This window comes from Phaenicophaeus curvirostris, chromosome Z (assembly GCF_032191515.1).
Source record: "Phaenicophaeus curvirostris isolate KB17595 chromosome Z, BPBGC_Pcur_1.0, whole genome shotgun sequence".
NCBI lineage: Eukaryota > Metazoa > Chordata > Aves > Cuculiformes > Cuculidae > Phaenicophaeus > Phaenicophaeus curvirostris.
The window spans coordinates 71,369,099-71,392,311 of record NC_091431.1 but is presented as its reverse complement, the minus strand read 5'-3'; the positions used below and the strand labels follow the sequence as shown (position 1 = coordinate 71,392,311).

Genomic DNA, 23,213 nt, shown 5'->3' with positions numbered 1-23,213 from the left:
TGTAAACCTTGCAGATTTATTCCTTCTGAATAAAGCAGATACAGGTTCAACTAAAGTAGCAAAAAACAATTTGAGAGTTAGGGATGTTCCTAGTAACTGCCTGCAGTTCACAATGAATGAATTCTCAGATAAGATTAAGACTTAACCACTACATATGGACTGAGAAAAATTGTATTCGAAGTCACTGGGAAAAGAAAAATTACTGAGAATCTTAAAGTAAGGCATGAGGACATGTTTTATTAACTGTAAAGATTCACACATAAGTTCATCTCCTGAGCTGCCTTTATAATCTGAAATTAGGTAAGAGGAATACTGCCTCACATTCTTGTTTCCAAAACTGTGTTTCAGAACACTCCCACCCATGTGGTAAACAACAATACAACAAATGAAAACACTAGACATCACCTTAAAACAATCTTTGGGACTGGGAGAGAGCACAGCCTTTTTTCTCTTGATATGTGTTAACAAACTGGTTTCTCTGTCTGCCCATGATGTGTATTGCATAACTGCAAATGTATATGGGAGAGAGGGCTACTTCTTTCTAGATCTGTTTTAGTCTATAGATTCGGGGATCAAAATCAAACTGTAGCTTCCCAGTTCCTGCAGGAATTCTAGATTTGATTGAAGAGATTAGTACAAAAATGTAAGTAGCTGCACTATTCTCTGTTACTTCTCACTTTTGCTTCATTTGCTTCATCTCTTCTGGAAGGAAAGGACATGAAACTGTCTCACCTCCAAACGGAATTAGGGCTCTAAGTCTGTGCAGTTATTGTTTGCATTAGAAGCTGCCATAAAGAAAACAAGCCTGCATGTTGGGGACTGAAAGGCAGTGCCACGATTGTTTACAAGTGCAGAATCAAGATTCCACTAGGCTTTTAGTTTGTATTAATTAGGGATATAGATTTACAGGAGAAAGTAAATATCCATTCCCAATAACAGTTAGCACCAGCCACCTCTCTTGGGCAACAGCAGACATTATTTTCTTTATGTACATATTGTTCTACTTTATTATGGCACATTTTTCTTCATTTGTACATTTTGAATCCAATTCTCTTTACAATTCCCATAATAAATTCAGCCTTCCACCTATACAAAGAGCAGTATTTTATTCTTATCTTTTAAACAGTTTTACTCTTCATACATTCCACATTTCCTATAGATGTACTTCTCCAACGAGGTTATTCAAATGGTGTATTACAGATAACAAAAATAGTGAATACCCTCTTATAGACTTTGCAAAGTGTTTTGTCTTCCAATTCTGTTATTTATATTTTTGAGTGGATAATCTGAAGATTGTAGGGTACCTTGTGTGGCACTGGACTGAGCATTTTGTAGTGAACGTTTCCCTATGTTCTTTCATATTTTCAATTCTTTAAACATAATTATAAAGCTACATTGAGATTTGGACTTTGAAGGATGGGGAATCATATACACATCTGCAACCATAATAGAGTTTCATAGGCTATTTGCATCTTAGTTTAAGATACGATGAAATGAATATGCATGAAATAAGGGTAAGAAGGCATGGTAAGAGCATGCAAGAAGAACTGGGAAGATGGAAGTTACCCCTCCAGTAAACCTTTCTGCAGGTTCTAGCTCAGATATTGATGGCTGTGTTGCATGGACACTCAGACAAGAATGTGATATACTGAAATGTTAATTCAGAGTGAGTTTCGAGCTCAGTAGGAGATGGGAGAACAGCACATCTTATTACTGATTCTGATTTTTGCTCAGAATTATGGTCAGAATTTACTGCCTAAGTCTCTACTGAACTGCATGCTATGTTCTATTTTCTTGTTCTTGCTTTGCTCTAGTAAAAATGACAGGTAGGGAGAACTGGGACAAGGGTGAACATTGACTCAGACTTTAGTGAAATCATGGGAAAGCATGGGAAATCATGGGTTTTGGTGTTTTAAGTTACAGCTGACACCAAAGTTTCTGAAAAGCTTAAATTTCTGCATGAAAATTACAAATTGTTAAATGAGGAATAGTCACTGAATATTAATATTATATTTGTTATTATGCTTAATGGAATAAAGGAAAAAATGCAGCTTTCTGGGAACTCATTTTCTTGTATGACTACAGAGACTCAAGAGTCATTTGATACCTGTTTCCTTCTTGATGGGAGGGAATGCTTGCTTGCAGCAGGTTAAGTGCAATCCATTTATTCTGCTTGAATGCCAATCACCAAAGGATTTTTGCTACAAGGTACATCGCATTTTATACCTTCTATCATCATGCTATTTAATGCACATTCTCTACACAAGGAAATGATGCTGAACATGATGTCCAGCTTATCATATCAGTATCATTCATATCCGTGTTACCAATGATAATACAAATCTCAGCCTACTGACAACTCAATGCCATTTCAGAGAAATAGGGAATGAGGAACAGGAGCCTGGTGCACGGAGCATTTAAGAAGTGCACTATCACTATGATCATCTGAAATTATTATAGCAAGCCTAAATGTGATTTTTGATGCAATGAAGGTAGAAAAGCATGAGCCTAGAGCTAGAGCTATGTAAATGCAGTAAAATATTGTGTCAGAAGTGGTGATTATTTCTACAGAAGTTAAGGAAATACCCTGTGTAAATGGAGTATAATTGCTAGGTCAAGTTTGGAGGTTTGCTAAAATGATCATGAATTTACATGCTGCCAAGTTTATGTCATATCTGCTGATGTATTATCCTATTCTGAAAGCAGAAACATTCTGGCTCTGCTAGTTCACAGTAAGGTACTACTACTTCTGATACTACTAGCAACATATGAATTTTTGAAAAACCATCAGCTCATTCTTAGCTGACCAATCCAACAAGTACATTGGAGCTATCTTCTTACAATACTGTCCTATCAATCCTGTTTGTCTCCCCAGTGGCAAAGTTGCAGTAGGACAAATGGAATCTGTCCTAGCAACCAATATCCAGTGGTTTAATATGTTCTGCTGCAAGATGTGAGTTATGTGATTAAGTTCTTAAATTCTTTAAAGAGAGTGATGAAGCTGGAATAGTACTTCTGGTTCTTTTTTCTTGCATTTCTGATAGTGCAGTGTGCTGGCACAATAAATGGTAGTGCATCGTATCTCTTTTTTCCCTGAATTGCTCTTGTACTGAAACCAAAGGGTTTCTTCTGTGGTATAGGAAATATGATTTCAAAGAGCTTCCAAACTTTAATGGGAAAAAGGTTGTTTGAACAAAATGAGTTGTAGTTATAATGGCATTTTTAAAAGAAATGTCATTTTCTGATGTGTCCTAGACACAATATAAGCATGTTGATTGGATAGAGAAACTGAACAGAAATACCTAGAGTGAAGCAGAAATGTGGAGTTTTCACATTACCTCATTGCCAGACCACAATACTTTTGAGCTTGATGAGCATCATGGGAAACTTCTGAATAGGCTAGTGGAGCAATTCTTTTTTAGATGACTTAGTAGTTGCTGGTGTTGGCTACTGATTTTCTGGAATATCTGGAATATATGCAATTATGGCATTTAGGCAATCTGTTTTGTTTTGTTTTTTTTTTACCTATGAAGGATATAAATCAATGATTCTTTCCCCCTTTTCTCTGAATTTCTCTGAGGTTTTTATGTCTTCATGTCCCTCTTTGTCCTTGCCTTCCTTTCTCCTTTGCATCCTTTGACCTTTATTCCTTTTCTCTCTCTTACTTTCTTCTGCCTCTACCCATGTTTTTTCCTTTAGAAGCCAAACTTATATTCTTTCAGCTAAAGTAGGAACTGTGCTATTTCTGAAAATCTTTTTGGAGGGATTGCTGCCTTTCACACTACAGCAAGCTAACAAACACGGTGCCAACTCAAAGGTCACTTTATCACTGTGCTTCTTCTGCAGGTAGCTGCTAAATTCCTTTGCAAATTGTAGTTATTATTGCTGCTAGTGTTGTGTTGATTAATAGACATAAAAGTAGAACTTGTTTGTCCAACCAGAGAGGCTGTGGAACATTATAGAAGTGTTGCTATAGGCACTTTTTCAACCCTCAAGGGATGTTATCTAAAATCAGGGCTTGTCATACATTATGTTAGGCCATATGCTCTGACTGTTCTGTGGATACTGTTCAGCACTGGTGAGTAGCCTCCAGTGTTAGATGTGAAATGAAGCTCTAGTTTGAAATCTATAGCTGTCATGTTCTCATGTTTTTGGGTCCCTGAGCGCTTCAGGTAATTCCAGAGACACCTGTTTGCTAGAAATCCTTAGAAACAGTTTCAGATTTTGAAAGTACTACACGGGCTTATGATTTATGGACGTGTCTGACTCTTGTCTTTATTAGGTGTTTTTAAGTACTTGAAGTAAGCATGCTGTAAATTTGCAACTAACTGTGGGCACTGAGATGTATTTTATTACGAAGGAAACAATTCTGAAATTTTAATACTTTTCTCTTGTAACAATAAGTGGCTTGTATTGGTTTGGTTGGTCTTATGCCAGAACAAGATTAAAGTAAAATACCTTAAAAGTCATTTCACACTAACTTGAAAGCTACCTAGATTTCTCAGAGCTTTTCTGACTGGCTTTCTGAAGTAAGTTTCTCCAGTCCAAGAGTTTTATTAAAGTACAATATTCCTCAAAGACTCCTGACACAATGTCAGACAACTATGAGTCAAGGAGAGAGACAAAAAATGTGATCTTCCCTCTTCTAGAGACATAAATATTGTAGGTTTGGCTTCAGGACTCACTAGTGATTCCTGCCTATTGGGAAAAGATTTTATCCCGGGTTGATTTACTCAGCTATGGATACCTTTGGATGAGCTATCCTGATCTAAAAGCTGTGTAACAAGTTTAGTCTTAAAGCACAAGTGCTGTTGTTGAAATAGAACATGCAATATTTTTGTGAAGTGGAAAATGTTTCTCTCTTTGTACTCAAAAAGGAGCATGGTAAACAAGATATTAAAGCTTTAAATGGATGAAAAATGTGTGTAGTGCCAGACACTTTGCAACTCTTTACACTTCTTTTTTTTTTAAGGAAGAGATTATTCTTAAAACTGTAGTTTAAGCCAATATTACATTAAAAAATATTGTAATTACTTCCTTTTTATGAAGAATATTGAAAAATTATTTTTATGGAGACAGAATTATTCTCTTGCCAAAACTTCATGAAGCACTGGTGAAATTTGTACCCAAAAATGCCATGTCTACACATAGATCCAGATTTATCTTATCGTGTTTTCCAGCTCTGCCGAATATTTGCACGTGCTAGTTCTTCAAAACTAACAGCAAGATGGAAAAAAAATCACTAAATACATTAGCGAGGGCAGCCAGTTAATTTTCTTCAAAAAACCACTCCTAACTAATATCTAAGTCTGGACTCACTTTCAAGGACATTCATTGTTGTACCCCAAAAAGCCTATAATTAAAACCAAAACAAAACTAATCCAGTTCAGTTCAGGCTAAAACCGGTACAGTACCATTTTCATCATTAACATCATGGTGAGCAAGGTTAGACTGGACTCTAAAAATTCTAAGTATTATTATTTCCTGGTCTTTCTGCCATGTGCTAATGTGGAAACAAGTAAGTTGGTTGAATAGGACAAAAGCAGAATACAAAGTTATTATAAAATACAGAGGAACTACTTTTATGGCAAATATAAAAGCACACGATGAACCCTTCACAGTGCTAAAGTAAGTCAAAGTAGAAATATCATGCAAGTGATCTGTGGTAAATTCAGATGGATATCATATTAATTTTTTGACCATTTGCCAATGTAAAAACTGTCAACTTCATGACATGTTAGAGTATGTTTGCTGTCAAAACCGGGTGGTGTATTCTTTATGGAAGCATAATATCTGTATCTGGGTTAGGGGTTGGCTCTCATCAAAGTCTGTCTTTGATGCAGGTCTCAGCTGTTGTTTGTTCTGTGCAATAAATTGCACAGATTTGTGACCTTACTAGCCTACAGAGGATCAGCTTGCTTCTATGTCTTCAGTCATCTATCACTTAGGATGACTTATGAAATGAATACTTTCTTAAAAAGACATTTTTTAAGGTCCTTGTCTTAGAAAAACCTACACCAAAAATTAGCATTATATCTCAGTGTTAATAAATGAATCATGCTGATGAAGGAATGTAGAATCATATCACCCGGAGGCTTGGCACTTCATTTCTGTAAACATTTCAACTTAGCAAGTAAAATAGTTCTTCTTTTTTCTCCTACAAAGTCTCTCTAAACATTTTCTTGGAATAGTAGACAAGAAAATGCATTTAACTAGGGTTAATGAAGACCTGAATACTGATCTAAAGCATTCTGGTATTCTGAAAGTCTAGGGGTGTAGTAATACACTACAAGTGCAAGGCGTCACGATGTTGTGAAACTTCAAAGTGAACAAAATGTAAGCTCCATTTAACAACAAAATGGGAAAGTAGAGGAATCGAGCAGAAGGATTCCTGGAATTACGCATCGCATTCATAGTTTGAAAGAAGTATTTTGAGTTAAGCCCTTGAGCCCCTTCACTCTTCTTTTTATTCCAATGCCCCTACCAAAGCTACTAAAGGGAAAAAAAACATAAATCCAAAGGAATGTGATTCTTATATCGAGGTCTTCTTCAAACCTGACCATTGCAGGTATAGACTTACTTTAATTTGAATAAAAATCAACATTCTGAGAATTTACCATTGTTAGATTCCTCCTCTGAAAACCACTATCTAGATTCAGTAAGTACCTTGAGAGACCACAATCATATTTACCCACACTAAGGATATGTACACATGCACAAATGCACCAGTACATACACACATCTCGCATAATAGTTCTGTAGAAGAGTACAGTGAGACAATATCAGTGCAAAAGTCTCCTGTGATTGTGAATGATTTTGAGCAATGTAACACCAGTTTTTGTTCTGGAGGATATTAATTCGTCAGACAGATCTCCATTACTAGACATCATGTTGAAGAAAAGTAGGTAGATGGGAGAATGTCAGGTTATCTGAAGAACTGCTTGACTCAGACTCCACTCCTGGTTTTCCTGGTTTATGATCACTGTTACTTCACACAAACCAAATCCAAAGTTTTGGAAAAAGAAATAAAACCTCGATTTTTATTACTGAAATGTAGGTGATTGAATAACCCTGCCCAAAGCTTAGAGGAAACAACAAGTAGCAGGCAAATTTGTTATCCTTCTACTACATGGTTCAGTGAATTCTGTGCAAACAAATAAAAGGGTTCTAGATGAACTAATGATGTAATTTCAGTCATGAACTGGACATGATTCTGTGGATAGAATATCAAATATTTGTGAAAGAAATTTTGTAATGATTATATACAGTATCCACAGAAAAGAAAAGAATATTAAAAAAAAGAAAATATTAATAGCTGAAGCTTTGCCCATGAATGAGAAAGAAGAGACAATCATAAAGAATTATCCATATTGCTAGTGGCTTATAAAAGAAAATGAAAGCCCATCAAAAAAATAAAATGCAGTAAGAAAACATCTCTTTGACATTACTGTCTTAGATACAACAGGATGTGAGGCAATCACTGTCTTGTAAAGTGCATCGGTAAACAAATAGTGATTAATTGGACAGTCTTTGACAGTATCAGTCTTAATTGCCTGCCTTTAATTTAAGGTTTCCAAAGATTCAGAACTGTAGAAAATCAAATCTCCTTAAATTCCAGTGGGCTGTCAATTAAATTTGACTGATTACACTCACCGTTATCTTATATAGATAATCCACAATTAATTGCTATACTGTGCAAATTGCAGCAGGACAAGAACAGTTTACAGGCTTAGGGAAATATATGGTAATGTGCACCCAAGCTCTCCAGACACGTGAATCTCAATTTTAATATTCCCAATGTCCTTCCAATGTCAAACTTAGTGATTTTTATGAGACTCATTACAGTGCATTTCTGCTGCAATTGGAAGATTCTTTAGCATGGTTCATGGCCCATACCTGCCAGATGAATCACTATTGCATATACATGAGAAGAAAAAGAAACATGGCCTGGCAAATTCAGTATTCCAGGTTTGCATTAGGAATGTTTTATTCTGAATTCTGTGGGCTCAGGGAAGGAACTTTCTCCAGAGGGCTTTCTTGACTCTCTCTGTATGTAAGCTTGGCCATTAAAACTTGCTTTATTTAGAATAAAATTGTGTAGCACATCATTGTATGAGTAGGATTTATAGGAAGATTTAAACAAGGCAATCCTGTCATTTTTTTCATAGAAATGAGAGCTGACATTGAAAAAAAAAATCTAGAAATGTGAACATTAAGCATTCAGCAAGTTTAAGTGACACGCTGAAATAGTGGTGTTAGACAGAGGTCCACTGGAGGTAGCTACGGTTTGTAGAGTAAGAGGTCAGAGAATTCTTCATGAAAAATCTAGGAGAAAGGAAGATTGCTAAAAATAAGACGAAAATGGTGAAAATTCTGGTTTTGCAAATAAAAAGACAAAGTTTGTGTTGGGAAAATGCTTCTGCTTTACTGTGAGTGTAAATTATTACAAAATAAAAGAAAATAATCAACGTATTTTGACTCTTTATTAATGTAATATATACTGTCAGTGATGCTTCCTACAAAATCAGATAAATTTAAGTTACTGAAAGCGAAACAAAAAAGGCGTAAAAGGTAATTGAAGAGTCACTAAGTTATGTCACTAGTCATGTAGCAATTACCATAGCTGCAAAGGAATTTCTTATTTACCCGTAAATGTATTTACAGTATCTCAAATCTAGCTTCACAATGGATCATTTTCCTGGCATTTTTCTTTACCTTTCTGTTTCTTTTTTGCTAAACCATTACATTTTTTGACTTAGATTTCACAAAGAAATATCACTTAATTCATGTAATAATTTCACTGTGTTTAATGAGATGCTTGATAAATGTAGACAACATTTATTTCAGGCGAACTAGGAACTAGACAGCCTTCTAAAAGAACAGAGCAAAGAATAACAAAGGGAAGCATTCCATTTTAAATTTACACAGTTTTCCCTATTGTCCTATGAAATCCATTGTATCCCATAAACTTTCTAGGGAATGAGGGGATTAAATGCTGTAAAGAATTTTGACACAGGACAGGCAACAATTATACCAAAGCCATAAACTGCTTCTCATCTTGTGATTAAGACACTGGGAAAGATTTTATTGGCAATACTAATCCAAGAGTGGGCCTTCAGATGACAGCACAAGTTACTGTGCTGTTATTGGGATGTATTTGATTTACTAAAAACTTAAGCAGTTGTTTCTCAAGGAAAAATTAAGTATCAGTACAGTTTTGAGGAATTTGCAGGAAAATGGAAAGCATGTTACAACACAGAAAACTTTTCCGGATATAATAGGAAAGACAAGGCAGTTCATTCTAGTATTATTAGAATGTGTAAGTGTTTAAAGGCACTTAAGTATGAATGAAAATACAAAACTGACATGTTGATAGATCTTTCCATAGGGAAAAGTATGTTTGGGTTGATTTGAAATAGACCTTATATTCCAATTAAAGTCACATGGAAATAAAAGGTGCCTTGAAAAATAGCCTAGGTAAGAATTAGCGTTTAATTTGAAAATTAAATTATTTAAGATTCTTGTCCAAAAGACTGAAAAGTATGCATGCAAATTAGAAATGCAACAGAGAGTAACATATTCAACATTTGTAAAATAAGGATATTACAAGGTCCCTCACAACATCTTTCTGTCTAAATTGGAGAAATATGGATTTAATGGGTGGACTGTTTGGTGGGTAAGGAGTCTGTTGGATGGTCACATTCGGAGAGTAATGGTCATCATCTTCATGTCCAGATGGAGATCCATGACAACTGATGTCTCTCAGGGGTCTGTACAGGGACATTTGTTATTTAATATTTTCAATGATAATACAGACAACGAGATCGAGTGCAGCCTCAGCAAGTTTGCAGATGACACCAAGCTGAGTGGTGTAGTTGCCACACTGGAAGGATGGGGTGTCATCCAGAGGGACCTGGACAAGCTGGAGAAATGGTACTGTGTGAATCTCGTGAGGTTCAACATGGTCAAGTGTAAAGTCCTACACCTGGGTTGGGGCAATCTGCAGTTTCAATACAGGATGGGAGATGATGTGATTGAGAGCAGCACTATTGAGAAGGACTTGAGGGGGCTGTTAATGAAAAACTTGACATGAACTAACAATGCAGACTCACAACTCAGAAAGCCAACTGTATCCTGGGCTGCATCAAAGAATTTTAGCCAGCAGGTCAAGGGAAGATATTCTGCCCCTCTATTCCTGTCTTGTGAGACCCCATCTGGAGTATGGCACCCAGTTCTGGAATCCTCAACAACAAGGATATGGAACTGCTGGAAGAGGTCCAGAGAAGGGGACAAAGATGATAAGAGGGCTGGAGCACCTCCCGTATGAAGACAAGCTGAGAGAGTTGGGCTTGTTCAGCCTTGAGAAGAGAAGGCACCTTTTAGCAACCTTCCAGTACCTGAAGGGGGCTACAAGAAAGCTGGGGAGGGACTGTTTGCAAAGGCTTGTGGTGACAGGATGAAGGGGAATGACTATAAATTGAAGAGGAGAAGATTTAGACTAGACATAAAGAAGAAATTCTTCACTATGATGGTGGTGAGGCACTGGCACAGGTTGCCTAGGGAGGATGTGGATGCCCAGTTCCCTGGAGGTGTTAAAGGCCAGGCTGGATGAGGCCTCGAGCAGCCTGGTCCAGAGGGATGTGTTTCTGCCCATCGAAGGGAGATAGAGTTAGATGATCTTTAAGGTCCATTCAAATTCAAACCATTCAATGAATCTGTGATTCAAGACTTGTTGAATATATGGATTCAGTAACCAGTTTACCTAACTTAAATTTCACAGGATTTTACCCCTTTATGAGTTTTCTAAGTTGAAGTAAGGCAGATATAAAGGGATTTAGCGTTCATTAACCCCTCTAAGACCCTTCATCATGCTTTATTAACTGCGGCCTTTTGAGATGATCCTCAACATAGAATTTGAAAAATTTATGTTTTTCTTATCAAAAGACATCCGTCCTCCTAAGAAAAGAAAATATCTGATTTTGCAGTGTTCATTAAAAACACTTCACAGAAATAAGAGAGAGTTTATCAAGCTAATCACTCTTTATTGTTCCATGTAGACTCAAATAATATATTTAGGGTTTTCTCTGTTGTATATCATTTCCTAGAGCTTTGCTAATGACAATATGGCACCAAAGCAAGGTTAATTTGACCTTTTTTGGCTTCCCTTCAGGATATATTTTTATTATTTTTATAAGAGTACCAGGGAATAAATAACTGAAATATTGGTTTTGCTGAGCAGACAGAAGGATCTCTGCCTATGGGTATCTACAGTCTACTTTTAGTGACATCAGTATGCTGATAGAAGTAAGAAAAGCATCACTTGGTGAATTTAACCCCTTGACAATTTCAGTATTTTAATTTTCAGAGCTGTCTTTATCCTTCTTCTTCCAGATTGCAGAGAGTTTTCTTTTTCTTTCTTTTTTTTTTTTTTAATAGAGCAATGAAAACCACACCTGATGTGACGTCAGAGCTTGGAAATAGATTCATGGTTCACCCAATACGAAGTATTGTCTTGAATGATCCCAGTAAGAGATACTAAGCATTTTGAATGCAAAGAACTGGGATTCTGATTTTGCACTACTTTTCTGAATTAATTTTATTTTGGTAAAACTGAGCTTGTAAAGTTAAAGAGTCAGTGATACAATAAAGCCTACAGTGATGGGTTTTTCCACTCATGCTTAATTAACATTATAAAATTACTGCACTGTTTTGCTTTTTATGACATACAGAGGTTGGATTAGCTCTTTTCCTAACACATAAGCCTATTGATCTTACAGTATTTTGTAGGAATAGCATCTTTAAACTGATTAACAGACTAGGGACAGACTGAAGTGTCCAGTGTTTTTGGCATAAGCAGGTTTTGAAGCACAGTAGAATCCACAAGTGGAATATTTGTTACAACACAACTCTTTAAGACCTTTACAAATAAATGACTTCACATACTTCTCCAGAACATAATCCATGTATTAGAGCTTAAATGCAAGAGTCTATCTCACATTTTTAAAACATAGTAATAGCTTGCATGCAGGATTCCTCGTGTTTTAAGTGTTATTTTTATACGTGAAACTGGTCCCTTTAAACAGATTGAAAGCTTTCAAAAGAGGTAAGTTCATCAGAATTCAAGCATTAATGTGAACAGAATGACAACAGAAACTTTCAGCCAAGAAAAAACTGCATTGCTACTTCTGAAAACAAACCCAGTATATATATCAATATTTGTATTGTTTCTTGTAATCATTTATTCAGCCTAGTAGGTTGCTGAGTCCAAGCCTCCATTACTTTAAACTTACCAAATATTCCACTGTTCAACACAGGGAACAATATGTCTACTGGGAGACTTAGCTAGTCAAATGTCTGAATATTCTTTCAAAAACCTTTCACTGATGATTTTAAATGAAAAGATTGGTTTTGATTTTTTTTTTTACTATTGGTACAGTTGTTCAGCTTAATTATGCACTTAGAAGACTTGCTATTTGCAACAGATTTAAGAACTGCAAAATACTCACTGAAATTCAACTGATAGAATACCAATATACAATTTGATTTCTAGAATAAACCATTCTCAACATGGAAAATAATCTATGATATGAGGATAAATCAAGATTAGAAAAATTCAGATTTATCCGTTTTGGTGTTTCCCCAAAGAACCTGAAGTTAGTCTTAGCGAATCTGTGGGCAGCAAAGCAGAAGACATGTAAATGACTGATTACAGATCAAATTCAAGAGTGTGTCTACTACCATTTGTAATTTTTCTGTGTTAAAATTCACATGTCTGAAGTAGAGTTAGGGAAACTATTTTCATGTGTAAGGACTTCCAGGATGCAGGTATTATTGTCATCTAATACCACCATCAAGGAAGCAGTCAACATGAGAGAACCTTCTTAAAAGAAGAAGAACCTTCTAAAAGAAAAGTTAAATGTTAGAAACTAGTTCAATCCAAGAAAATTATTATTTTGCACGAAAACATGTAAATACAGAATAAAGATACCAAAGATATTCCATCTGTTAGTGTCAATTGTCTGTGATTTTTTATAGCTATTCTAAGCTTGAAATGTACTGGTAGTAGGTGTAGATCCATATTGTATGGCGTCTTGAAACAATACTATGATCAGATTTGGGAAGCACAGTTCAAAAGAGAGTGGAAAACCTTTGGGAACAAAAGAAGCATAAAAGGTTAATGAATGATCTGTGAAGGAGGATGATAGGGTGAGCCTTCTGGTGAAAACGAAGAGGCATGAAAGAAAAAGAGGAGACAAGAATGCTAAAAAGAACAACATTTTCTATACTTAAAATGTTCTTTTGATTCACTAGCTCACTCTTTAAATGCATTCAGTATGTTCCCTATGAATTCTCATAATATTTGTAGCAGGTGGGATGAGAAGCAATAGTCATATTGTATAGTCAGGTTTTAGAGATAGTTCTAGTAAGGTAGTGAGGCAATTTATTTCAATGTTTGAGAAATCTGGTAGTTTCTCTTTCTCGGAGACCTTAAAATAAGGTTAAGCAAATATTGTTCAAATTACTTAACTGGATTTCTGAAGTGGGGCAGGGATGAAAAATATGGCCTCTTTAGAGCTCTTCTAAAACCTTTTTTATAGTATTTTGTATTATATCCATACTTATCATTTTCCTTCCTAGTAAAAGCACCGGAAGGTAAATGAATTTAGAATAAACATATACTCACACTCACAAAGAACATGTTTATATGTAGTCAAGGCTTTGAGATCTTATAGATTTGCACATTCTGAATACCGTGTTGCATTTGAAAGTACAAAAGCCTTATCTATAAATGTAATTAAAATTCAACAGAAATCCATAAATGACCCACAATCATTAGTATTTCTTGACAGTAAGATCATAAATCATTTGTGAAACGTTATTGGAATCCCAGAGGAAATAGCTTTTTCCCTTTGACGTACTTTAGAACATGACCTTCAATGTTTTTGTTCTATAAGAAGATAGTCACTTGTAAGAATTTTAAAGTTAATTCTATTTGAGTGTTCTCAAGAATGTGACAAACTGCCCCTATTTCTCAAATCTTTGTACAGCAGGTAGTTTATTAGTTACATTGGTTTTTCTATGTTGTTCCCAGTAAACATCCTTTCTTTCACAAGACTAAAACCACAGTGCTTCTTTGCCCTATGAACTTTGAAGTAGTTTCACAATTTCTGTTAACAATCAGTCTCACATCTTTTCTTCTTTCATTTCCTTTTGCCACTAGATGTACTAATAAGGCTTAGATTAAAATAAATTGCAGCATAGGCGGTGGATGGTATGTTGTCTGACACTCGGGACAGAAATAAATACTTCAGAACAAAAGGCTTATGTCTTAACAGCTTGAGCTAAAGAGCCAGCTTCAAGGTGGGAGGTTGTCAAGTCTTCTATTAGGTATACTATGTGTGACACATTAAGTCATTCTACAAAAAAGTAACATGGAGAACAGAAAAAGGATGAGGTTTACCTAAGGAAAACAGAGTGCCAGTGGCAGATGAGTGATTGAACCTCTGGATTTTTGTACTAGGAATATGAATTCCAAAATTGCAGAGGTGTTTCTACAGTGTGTTGGAGGTCCCTAAGCAATAACGTTAGAGCTGCTCAGCATATTTAAGAATGAATATGTGAAATCTGTTAATGTAAAATTTAAGTTTAAATTTTTAAAAAATTCCGTAGAAATTACTGTATTATGCTAGTTTTATTCAGAATTGATCAAGTTAAGCTAGTGTGCTAAATGTTTTTTTTCTCAGGAGGAGATTGAATTAGCTTTCCAGTGCTGTACAGTGATTTCTGCATTAGCACTCTTTCTTGTCATAGCAGCACTTCAGCAGTTCAGCAAGGTGGGCTTATATGCCCTTTTATGAAGGGTGCTTTTTGCATTTCTTTTCTTTGCTGCGCCTAATATGTAAACATGAGGGACAAAGTCTGGTCAGTCTTTCCATAATGGCATGGACCCCAGTGGGCTCATGCATATTCGCGTATTGTTAGATGTTCACATGGCTTTACACCCATCACTTACTGGAGCAGAAATCAGCCAGGATTTGCATTTTGCTTACTATTCAAGTTTTTAAACTCATGAACTCCCTGCCTAATGACAAGAATATTTATCCAGGTTAATTGATAAAATCTCCTCAACACAAAGTGCTCTAGGAAACAATTTTGGAACATTTACATGTTGTATTAACATCTCATTATTTTATTCAACACCCCCAGAGCACACCCCCTACAGAGATGTAGGATTAATGGAATATGGTTTCTAATGGCATTTTCTCTTGAAAAAGCTCATTTATTTCTCTTCAACATACCTATCTGTAGGTTGCCTTTTGCTTCAGACCTAAGCATCCTTAAAGATCTATGTGTACAACTATTTCAATATTAAATGTCAGAATATGGATTCAAACAAAGCAGTTGCTCAATTTTGAATACTGAATGTTTTCAATTGATTTATGTATTTTAAAGTGAGTTTGAATAGCAAATTAAAAACAAAAAAATGTATGCTGTACGGTCATGACCAATATATAAATAGTATTACAATCCAAATTTGATAAATAAATGACTCATTATAGGCTAGTAACCTAAGCTTTTTTCACACCTTTGCAGTTACTCTTGTTTGCCTGAGGGTAGTTATCTTTGAACGTACTTCATGATAAATATGTCCTTAAAGCAGGGAAACAAAGAGATAAAATAAGCAGTAGGAATTTTTTGTGGAATGTGTCAGTTGTTGTAAAAACTCTAGTGTCTCAGGTTTGATTGTTCCATTTTGTACTGTATCTTCCTATTCTCTGTAAAACATTTACGCTGGCGATTTTTTACTGCATTATTAAGATTTTCAAGCAGAGTTATTTCAAATAACCTCAGAATTAATTTTGGTTTTAGGAGACTGAAAGTAAAACCTTGTACTTCCCTGCTCAGGTAGGAGAAGGAAGACTAATTCACGTTATAGGAAATGAGAATGAAGCAAAATACTTGTCCTCCACTACTGAATTGAATGAAAATATAGTGGTGTAGGATGTTTGCTAATAAGAAACTATGAAGAAATCAAGTAGAATAAGTCCTGCATTATTAATGGGAATTCAGTATCACCTTTTAAAGCTCAGTGGAAGTTAGCAGTGTATGCTTGACCAAATGTTTATATGATGCAATAATAATGATTAAATTGTTGAAGTATAAAAAACCTTTTTATTTGTCATTAAAGGAAGTATTTTAAATGGACAGTTCCCAATAAAGACATAAAATACATTTAATTCCATTCCTTCAGTCATAAAAATGCCATATTCCTATTTCTGGATTTCCTTAAAAGATCAGGAAGTGGCTTTCCATGCAATTCTGTCTCACTCTGTTCCCTGCTTTATCATAATTTTATTTTATAGCCACTTCCATTTGTTATATTCTTCCTCTCTTTCCAGCTCTAAATAAAACAAAAAAGTTACTTGCTACTTCTCTTTGATGAACAGAAGTATCAGGAAAAGAAATCTGACTTATTCATTACATACACATAATTTTCACTAACTTATTTTTTAATATTTTGCTTAGCTTGTCTTTTGACTCACACCAACTATCACTTACTTTCTTGACGTTTTAATGTCAGCCAAATGTGTCTGCCATCTATATGTCTGCCATCTATACTCTGAGGTAGAGGTTGCTGTGTTGATGGAGATTACTAGGAAAATTCATCTATTTTAAGCAATGATTTGAATATCATTATGAGTTTTATCTAATATGTCAATGCTGAACACTTGAGGAAGATTTTAGAGAAAATGGAATTCTAATCACAGCACAGATTTACTCACCTACTTGTCTCTTTTTTTTTGCTGAAGTTCAAGTTTTAACAGTCATATTATTATATTCAGAATTTCCTGGTGAAGTTTATAATCTGAAGATCAAATCCTTCATAATTCTGAGGTTGGTATCCAGGCATCAATACAGCCAACAATGTTGCTCACAGCATGGTTAATATAGAATTTCTGAGTAGCAGATCCTGATTCTGGAGGAGTTCTTGGAACACTGGCTCTCCTGTTATCTTTTGTCATATAGCTGTAAACAGATAATCATACTTTCATTCTTCAGTATTTTCACAGGATCCGTTGGTGTGAGTCTTCAGTATTACTCAAGCAAGATGAGGTGACTTTAATAGTCCACAGTGTATTTTTTTTATTACCCTGTATCCAAATTTTTTTCACCATAATTTCATTTCCACTGCTCAAAATGCCAAGTTCCTTAAGTCAGTGATAACACTTACAAGTACTTTGTTTTTGAACCTTGCTGCTGTCTGTTTCATCTAATGCTTCCTAATTTTTTTTTATTAGGAAGGAAAATGAATATTCATGTTCTGTTCTCCTTCTCCACTCAATAATTATGATATTATACCTATGTATTTCTTCCTTTTAATCATCTATTTCCTCAGTCCCTTAAACCATATTTCGTTCATGCTCTCTTCTATAACTTTTACTCTCCTTCCTAATTTTCTTTAAATTATGTCCTTAATCAGTCTATGATTTTTTCTTTCCTTTTCAGCTTTTAATTCTCTATTCCTACGTGATGCTGTATGTTTAATCTGTATGAGATAATTGGAGGACTGCACAGGTGAAGGTATCTGACTTCCTAGACTGATTACTTCACTCACTGCCTCTCCTGCTTCCATTTCCCTGTCTCCTTAATAGCTGCCCACGTCATACCCCAGCACTTTTTCAAGAAGACCAAGTTTTTGCTTCCCATTACTTTTGTAGTGCATGTTTTTTGGTCTTCAAAAATACTGCATACTTTTAAAGCTGGGCAAGTATCTTATAACTCAGCACATTCTTTAAATATACTAGATCTGTTAAGAAACCATCAAAAATCAGTGAATTGCTGTAGTCTGTAAGTTTTCACTGAATAATTCTAATGGTCAGATTTTCACACAGGATGTCATTCACAAACATTTTGCTTTATACTTTTCTTTATTATCTGGACTGATCAGGCTGGTTAGAGAAACCACTTGATATTAGTATGAAATATTTAAACACTTTGTTTTTCTTCTTTACTTATGTGTATTTTCTCTGTTAATAGATCTCAACCCCTCTTTTTAGTTCAAATATCCTTCAGAAATTTGTTCTAGGGGAAAAAAAGACAACAACAAACAGACCACTTTTCAAAATGCCTAGGTTAGTTATGCAAATAATCTGTGGAAATTGAATTAACAGGGACCTGATCTAGGAGCAAAGCTGATGTTAGAAAACTTCTCTGCATTACGGTAAGCTTCATGAAGAAGAAAGACTCTAAAAAGTTGTTGCTTATTTCACTTCTAGTAGTATTAAATGTAAATCTAGCAAAGTTGATGAAAATGGGATGAATATTTAACTCCAAGGTGACAAAGGTTGTTTGGTCTGGTTTATTATTGTCCATGATTTAAGCAAGTGCTACATGGAATAACAAGCATAATTAGGAAATGTGATCCATTTTGTTTTTCTGGGAGCTCTGCTTAATATGACTCTAATGATACAGCAACACCCAGGAGTACCAGTGCTCTTGAGTGCTCACAAAACTGCTTCTGTCCAGGAAGAGAAACACAGAGAACGATACAGAGCTGGGAGGGGGCAGAGAGAGATTTTTATTGGAAGCTGTTAAAGTGGTTGCTATGAGACCTTCTCTAGCTAACACAGGCACAGCAGCGAGTGTGAGGCTGATAAATCGTACCTCTTGTATTATACCTTTCCTTTCTGCTTTTTTTTTTTCATCCCCCTAATACAGCTTTTATAGTTGTTTAAGATTAGGGAAAGCTCCTGCCAGTTTCTTTTTCTTCCGTTTTGCTCCCTTCTGCCTTGTGCAAGATGGAGCTAGAAAATGAAATGATCAGCTCTTCCAGCAATTCTTCAGCAGGCTCCAGAGAGTACAAGGTGGTGATGCTAGGAGCAGGGGGAGTTGGCAAAAGCGGTAAGTTTGAGCAATAACATTTTTGGGGAAAAGGGGTGAAATGGGAGAGTAAAGTTTACAGAACAAGAATGCTTTTCAGTGAGAGATGCCATACCTTTTTCTCTTGTATATAGGCTGGATAAAAGATTATAATTCATGACTAGGGCAGTGAGTCAGCTTAATTTGTTACAGACTGAAATGTTATAAGCCTTTTTAATTGGCTATTTTTGTAAAACTCACCTTGGTTCCATTGTATATAATGAGAAAGTGATCAGTTTGCTGCTATTAGTGGAACAGCAAATGGTCCTGTCACTCTAACACTTGGTGACGGGTGATGGTTTCCTGGATAGTGTGAATGTAACTTGCTGGCCTGACAGCCCTTGTGTCCAGGCAGAAATTAGACTAACTGCAAGGTCAGTTATACAGTGCAAAATGTGGAGGATGCCTACAGTATTTCTCTTTTCTTCCCCTCATCTTATTTTGACATTTTTGCTGAGAGTTGCTATGGCTCAGATGGTGTCAGCCTCCTTTCCTATCCGGACAGTTACAAAATGCATGTCTGAGACTCACTTCAGGCGATAAGGTAGATTTGCAGTATATTTTAATATAACTGTCCAGTGCTGGCCAGATATGCTAGTGTCTGACAATGGTATCTCTTCAGAGGAGTCATTATTTTCTCTGGACAATGTTTTCTTTTTCCCAGATAATATCACCTGTGATTTATTCTCACTGACATTAACATTCTCTGTTCTTAAGAAGACTTTGTTGAATTTGCAGTGTTTGTCTTAGCAGCCAGTGTATTGAGCTGGCCACACAGCAAGCATCTGATTACATCTTCTGGAAATTCTAAAGAAAAAGAGAAGAAAACAACAAAGAAAAAAAAGAACACCCAGTGTAAACTCCAAAGAAATCTCAGAATAAATAAGCTGTGACATTAAACTATAATAATTTTATAGATCAATAATTTTTATTTCTTATTCAAATAACAAAACCAGGTATAGAGGCAAAAATTTAAATTTTGTGAGTGGATATAACTTCCTCTCTGTATCCATATACATATACATGTTTTCTTGTTATGTTTGGCTTCAACTTCAGTGGTATATCTTTCAGTGAAAGCTATTTCCCATCAGTATTGCTTAACCAAGCAAACAATTTTCACAGGTATTACACTGCGATCACTATATAAAATGAGAAAGAAGAAAATATTTGTTACCTCAGAGTAACTTTTTACATTTAAGATTATCTTTTCAATAGTAAAACAGGTATCCAGGAAAAAAGTCACTGCTTTTTTTTTTTTTTTTCCAGAGTGCATCCAAAAGATGGCAGCAATTTTTCCCAAACATATTTTTGTAAGAACAATGTCATTTCAAAGACTCATTCATCAAAATAAAAGGTGTTACAAACTATACTATATTCAGAGTTTAACCAAGACATAACAGCCAAAATATACTTAAATAATGAGGAAATTTTAGAGTTTCCATTAACCATTAGATAAGAATTTTAAAATACAAATTAAGAAAAAAATTAGCTGTTGATCTCATGAGATATGTGAATTACAAAAGGTAATGATACATCTCCAAAGCTGAGTACCCCATAATTCTTCAAGAAGATTTGAGCATCTGTGTAGTCTAGAGAAATAAAAATAAGATGAAGTAGATAGTTATGAGGTTCAATAAGCTTAATGAAAACCTTCTGTACTTTGTTTTCACAAAAGTGAAACCTCTTGGGGAAAATACTCCAACAACTGAGAAATGAGAGTACAGAAAAAAGGAAGTAGGCATTTCATTGCATCTGAGCTATGAACTTCCAAGGTGGTATGGGCATTCAATATTTTAGTAGAACCCTGATATAATTCAGCTGATAGAATTCTGATAGAGATAAGGAAGCATTGATGTAATTTCTTAAATCATGAATTCATTCTGACTGTTGTATAGGTAGGAACAATTTACACTGGATTAAAAGAAGAAAAAGTCTTGAATGACTACTTTCGTTGCCCAAGATGAGCTCTGCTCTCCCTTAATGACCTGGATTCACTCTTTCAAGGAAATAATTTATTTAACCATAACAAAGGGTCAGGGTAAAATAAGGGTGGGAGATTGAAAAAAAGTTCAATTTCCAATTCAGAGTTATACAGATAGTGATATGTAGCATGATGTATTGAATAATACCCTGGTTTCTTTCCCCCTTCTCCTCCATCCTTTATTTTTTAAGTCATAGTAAGAACAGTAACAGCCAAAGTTAATTTGCTGAGTGGGAAAACTCTTTTGGATAAAAGTCTTTCCATCTCTCATTTTCTTAACTATTAAACAATTCACGTTGGAAAAGAATTTTCCAGGAAAACCAAGCCAAAAAAATGTTGTTAGGTTTCTTTTTGCCCTGGACACAGATAATTTCTGAGTATCTCCTTTGCATTTTCATCTTCTCTTTCCCATCCTCTTCTACACTGTTATTGTTGTTTCATACTGTATGTATGGAGGTCTTTGCACTGAAAATTTCAAGCTCATTACAAGAGGCTGAAGGTGGTGATTGTATGTGTGGACAGGAATGAATGAGTACAAGGACAGCAAGAATGGATGTTCTTTCAGTTTTGGTGTTTATAGAATATTTACTTTGGATTGTAAGGCTTCTCTCTTCAATTCTCTCTTCCGAGATGGCAGACAATAGAGGACGACATGCAACTTGCTGTTATTTGGGCTATTCAGTGTTCAGCATAGTAGACATTTTACAAGAATTGATAAAGTAAGATAAACTCAGCACAGCTAGATCTGATATCTACCACATTCAGAGAAACAATGTGGAAACAAAATATAATAAAGTTCATTACTTAAGTGACTCCACACTTCAAAATCTGCGCCAGGAAAGAAAATAATTCATGTCCATATTTTAAGGGAGAACAAACACACCCCATTAACCCTCAGAGTTCCTAACAAACAGGTAACAATGTCATTTAATTAAAATGTAAATAGCTATCAATTGGAAGTTTTAAGTATATGATTGGACTCAGTGATCTTTAGTGTGTTTTACAACCTAAATGAATCTATGATTCTATATGTAAATTTTCCTGGGAAGTGATTTTTGTATAACAATTACAGATTATAGATTCCCTAGAAAGATTCATCCCTTCTAAGACTTCTGAAAACAGAACTACTCTTGTTTCCGGAGCAATGTACTAATTTGTTACTATGTGTAGGTTGTCTGATATCCAGAACAACAATATATTCTGCTATAAGTTTAAACCTAAATTAGTCAAGGAATATAAAATGAAATGGTATACAATAAAATAAAAGTAGATTTTCTCCCAACTCTCGTTTGATTATGATTTACAACAAAATTAAACATTTCTGAAGTGATTGAATTTCAATTGAAAAAAGATTTTGACACTCGCCTCCTCTAGTACTAAGACAAGTCTCAGGTCAGCTCTAAAACCTTGTAACCTACCTCAAGTTGCCTGGTATATGGATTAAACCCTAAGAATCTCAATAGGTTTGAAACTGTTTAGCTCTGTTTTTCTGTATTACAAAAAGTACACACAAAACAACTTCTGAATCCTGAGATAATGCATTGCTGGCTTATATTTAGTCAACTAATTGCACTAATAACAAAAATTGACTGCAGCACATTCTGCAAATCATTAGCAATAAGTAACTGAGTAGCTGCACCTTGATAACCAGAAAGAACAAATTGATGTACCTGTGCAACTGGATAAAAAAGAAAACCTCTGTTTAATGACAAATTATTTTTATGTAGGCATCCTTCAAATGTTAATCAGATTGCATCATAATCTAACTTTATGTGCAACTTCCTTCCAGCTTTTGTGATTTTTTTCCCCTAATACTAGTTAAAGTTGATTTATTTCTGGGTGAAGATATTCTACTGTTATTTCTGTTAAAGGGAATGCCTTGTTTATCCACAGAAAAAGTGTATCATAGATGCAAAGTGAATTTCATGCTAGTTATCTTGTGAAAGTCACATTTCAGATGAGAAGAGGATTTTTTTTTAAAAATTCATAAACTAATAAATATTTATCACTAGTAAATTTGGGTCGTTTTATCTTAGAGAAAATGTACATTTTCAAGATTCATTTCTCAGACTAATTGCCACTTTATTTGTTGCCATCTTAAAAAAAGATAATGAAGGTATTTTCAATTAATTAACCCAAGATTTTTGTAAAACTAATATAATTTTTGTTTTAATATAGAGGTTGGGAGAACACTTAGGTATATTTCCAGGCTTCAGTCTTTAAAAAGATTAGAAGACAAGGGGTTTTGAAAAGGTTATCTTAGGTGTGTTAGAGAAAGAATATGAAGAAATGTATTTCTCAGGCTTATATG

The 23,213-nt window shown here is 35.0% G+C and overlaps 1 protein-coding gene across 2 annotated transcripts in view; it reads left to right on the top strand.

Annotated features, from left to right (window-relative positions):
* The first annotated feature begins 18,582 nt into the window (after positions 1-18,582).
* RIT2 (Ras like without CAAX 2) overlaps positions 18,583-23,213 on the top strand; it is a 200,854-nt gene continuing 196,223 nt past the window's right edge. The window contains exon 1 of one of the 2 annotated variants that reach the window (XM_069880210.1): positions 18,583-18,903. In XM_069880210.1, the coding sequence (XP_069736311.1) occupies positions 18,801-18,903 (103 nt within the window). In that variant the 5' untranslated portion in view covers positions 18,583-18,800. The remainder of the gene's footprint in view (positions 18,904-23,213) is intronic. The other variant, XM_069880208.1, reaches the window with a different exon arrangement.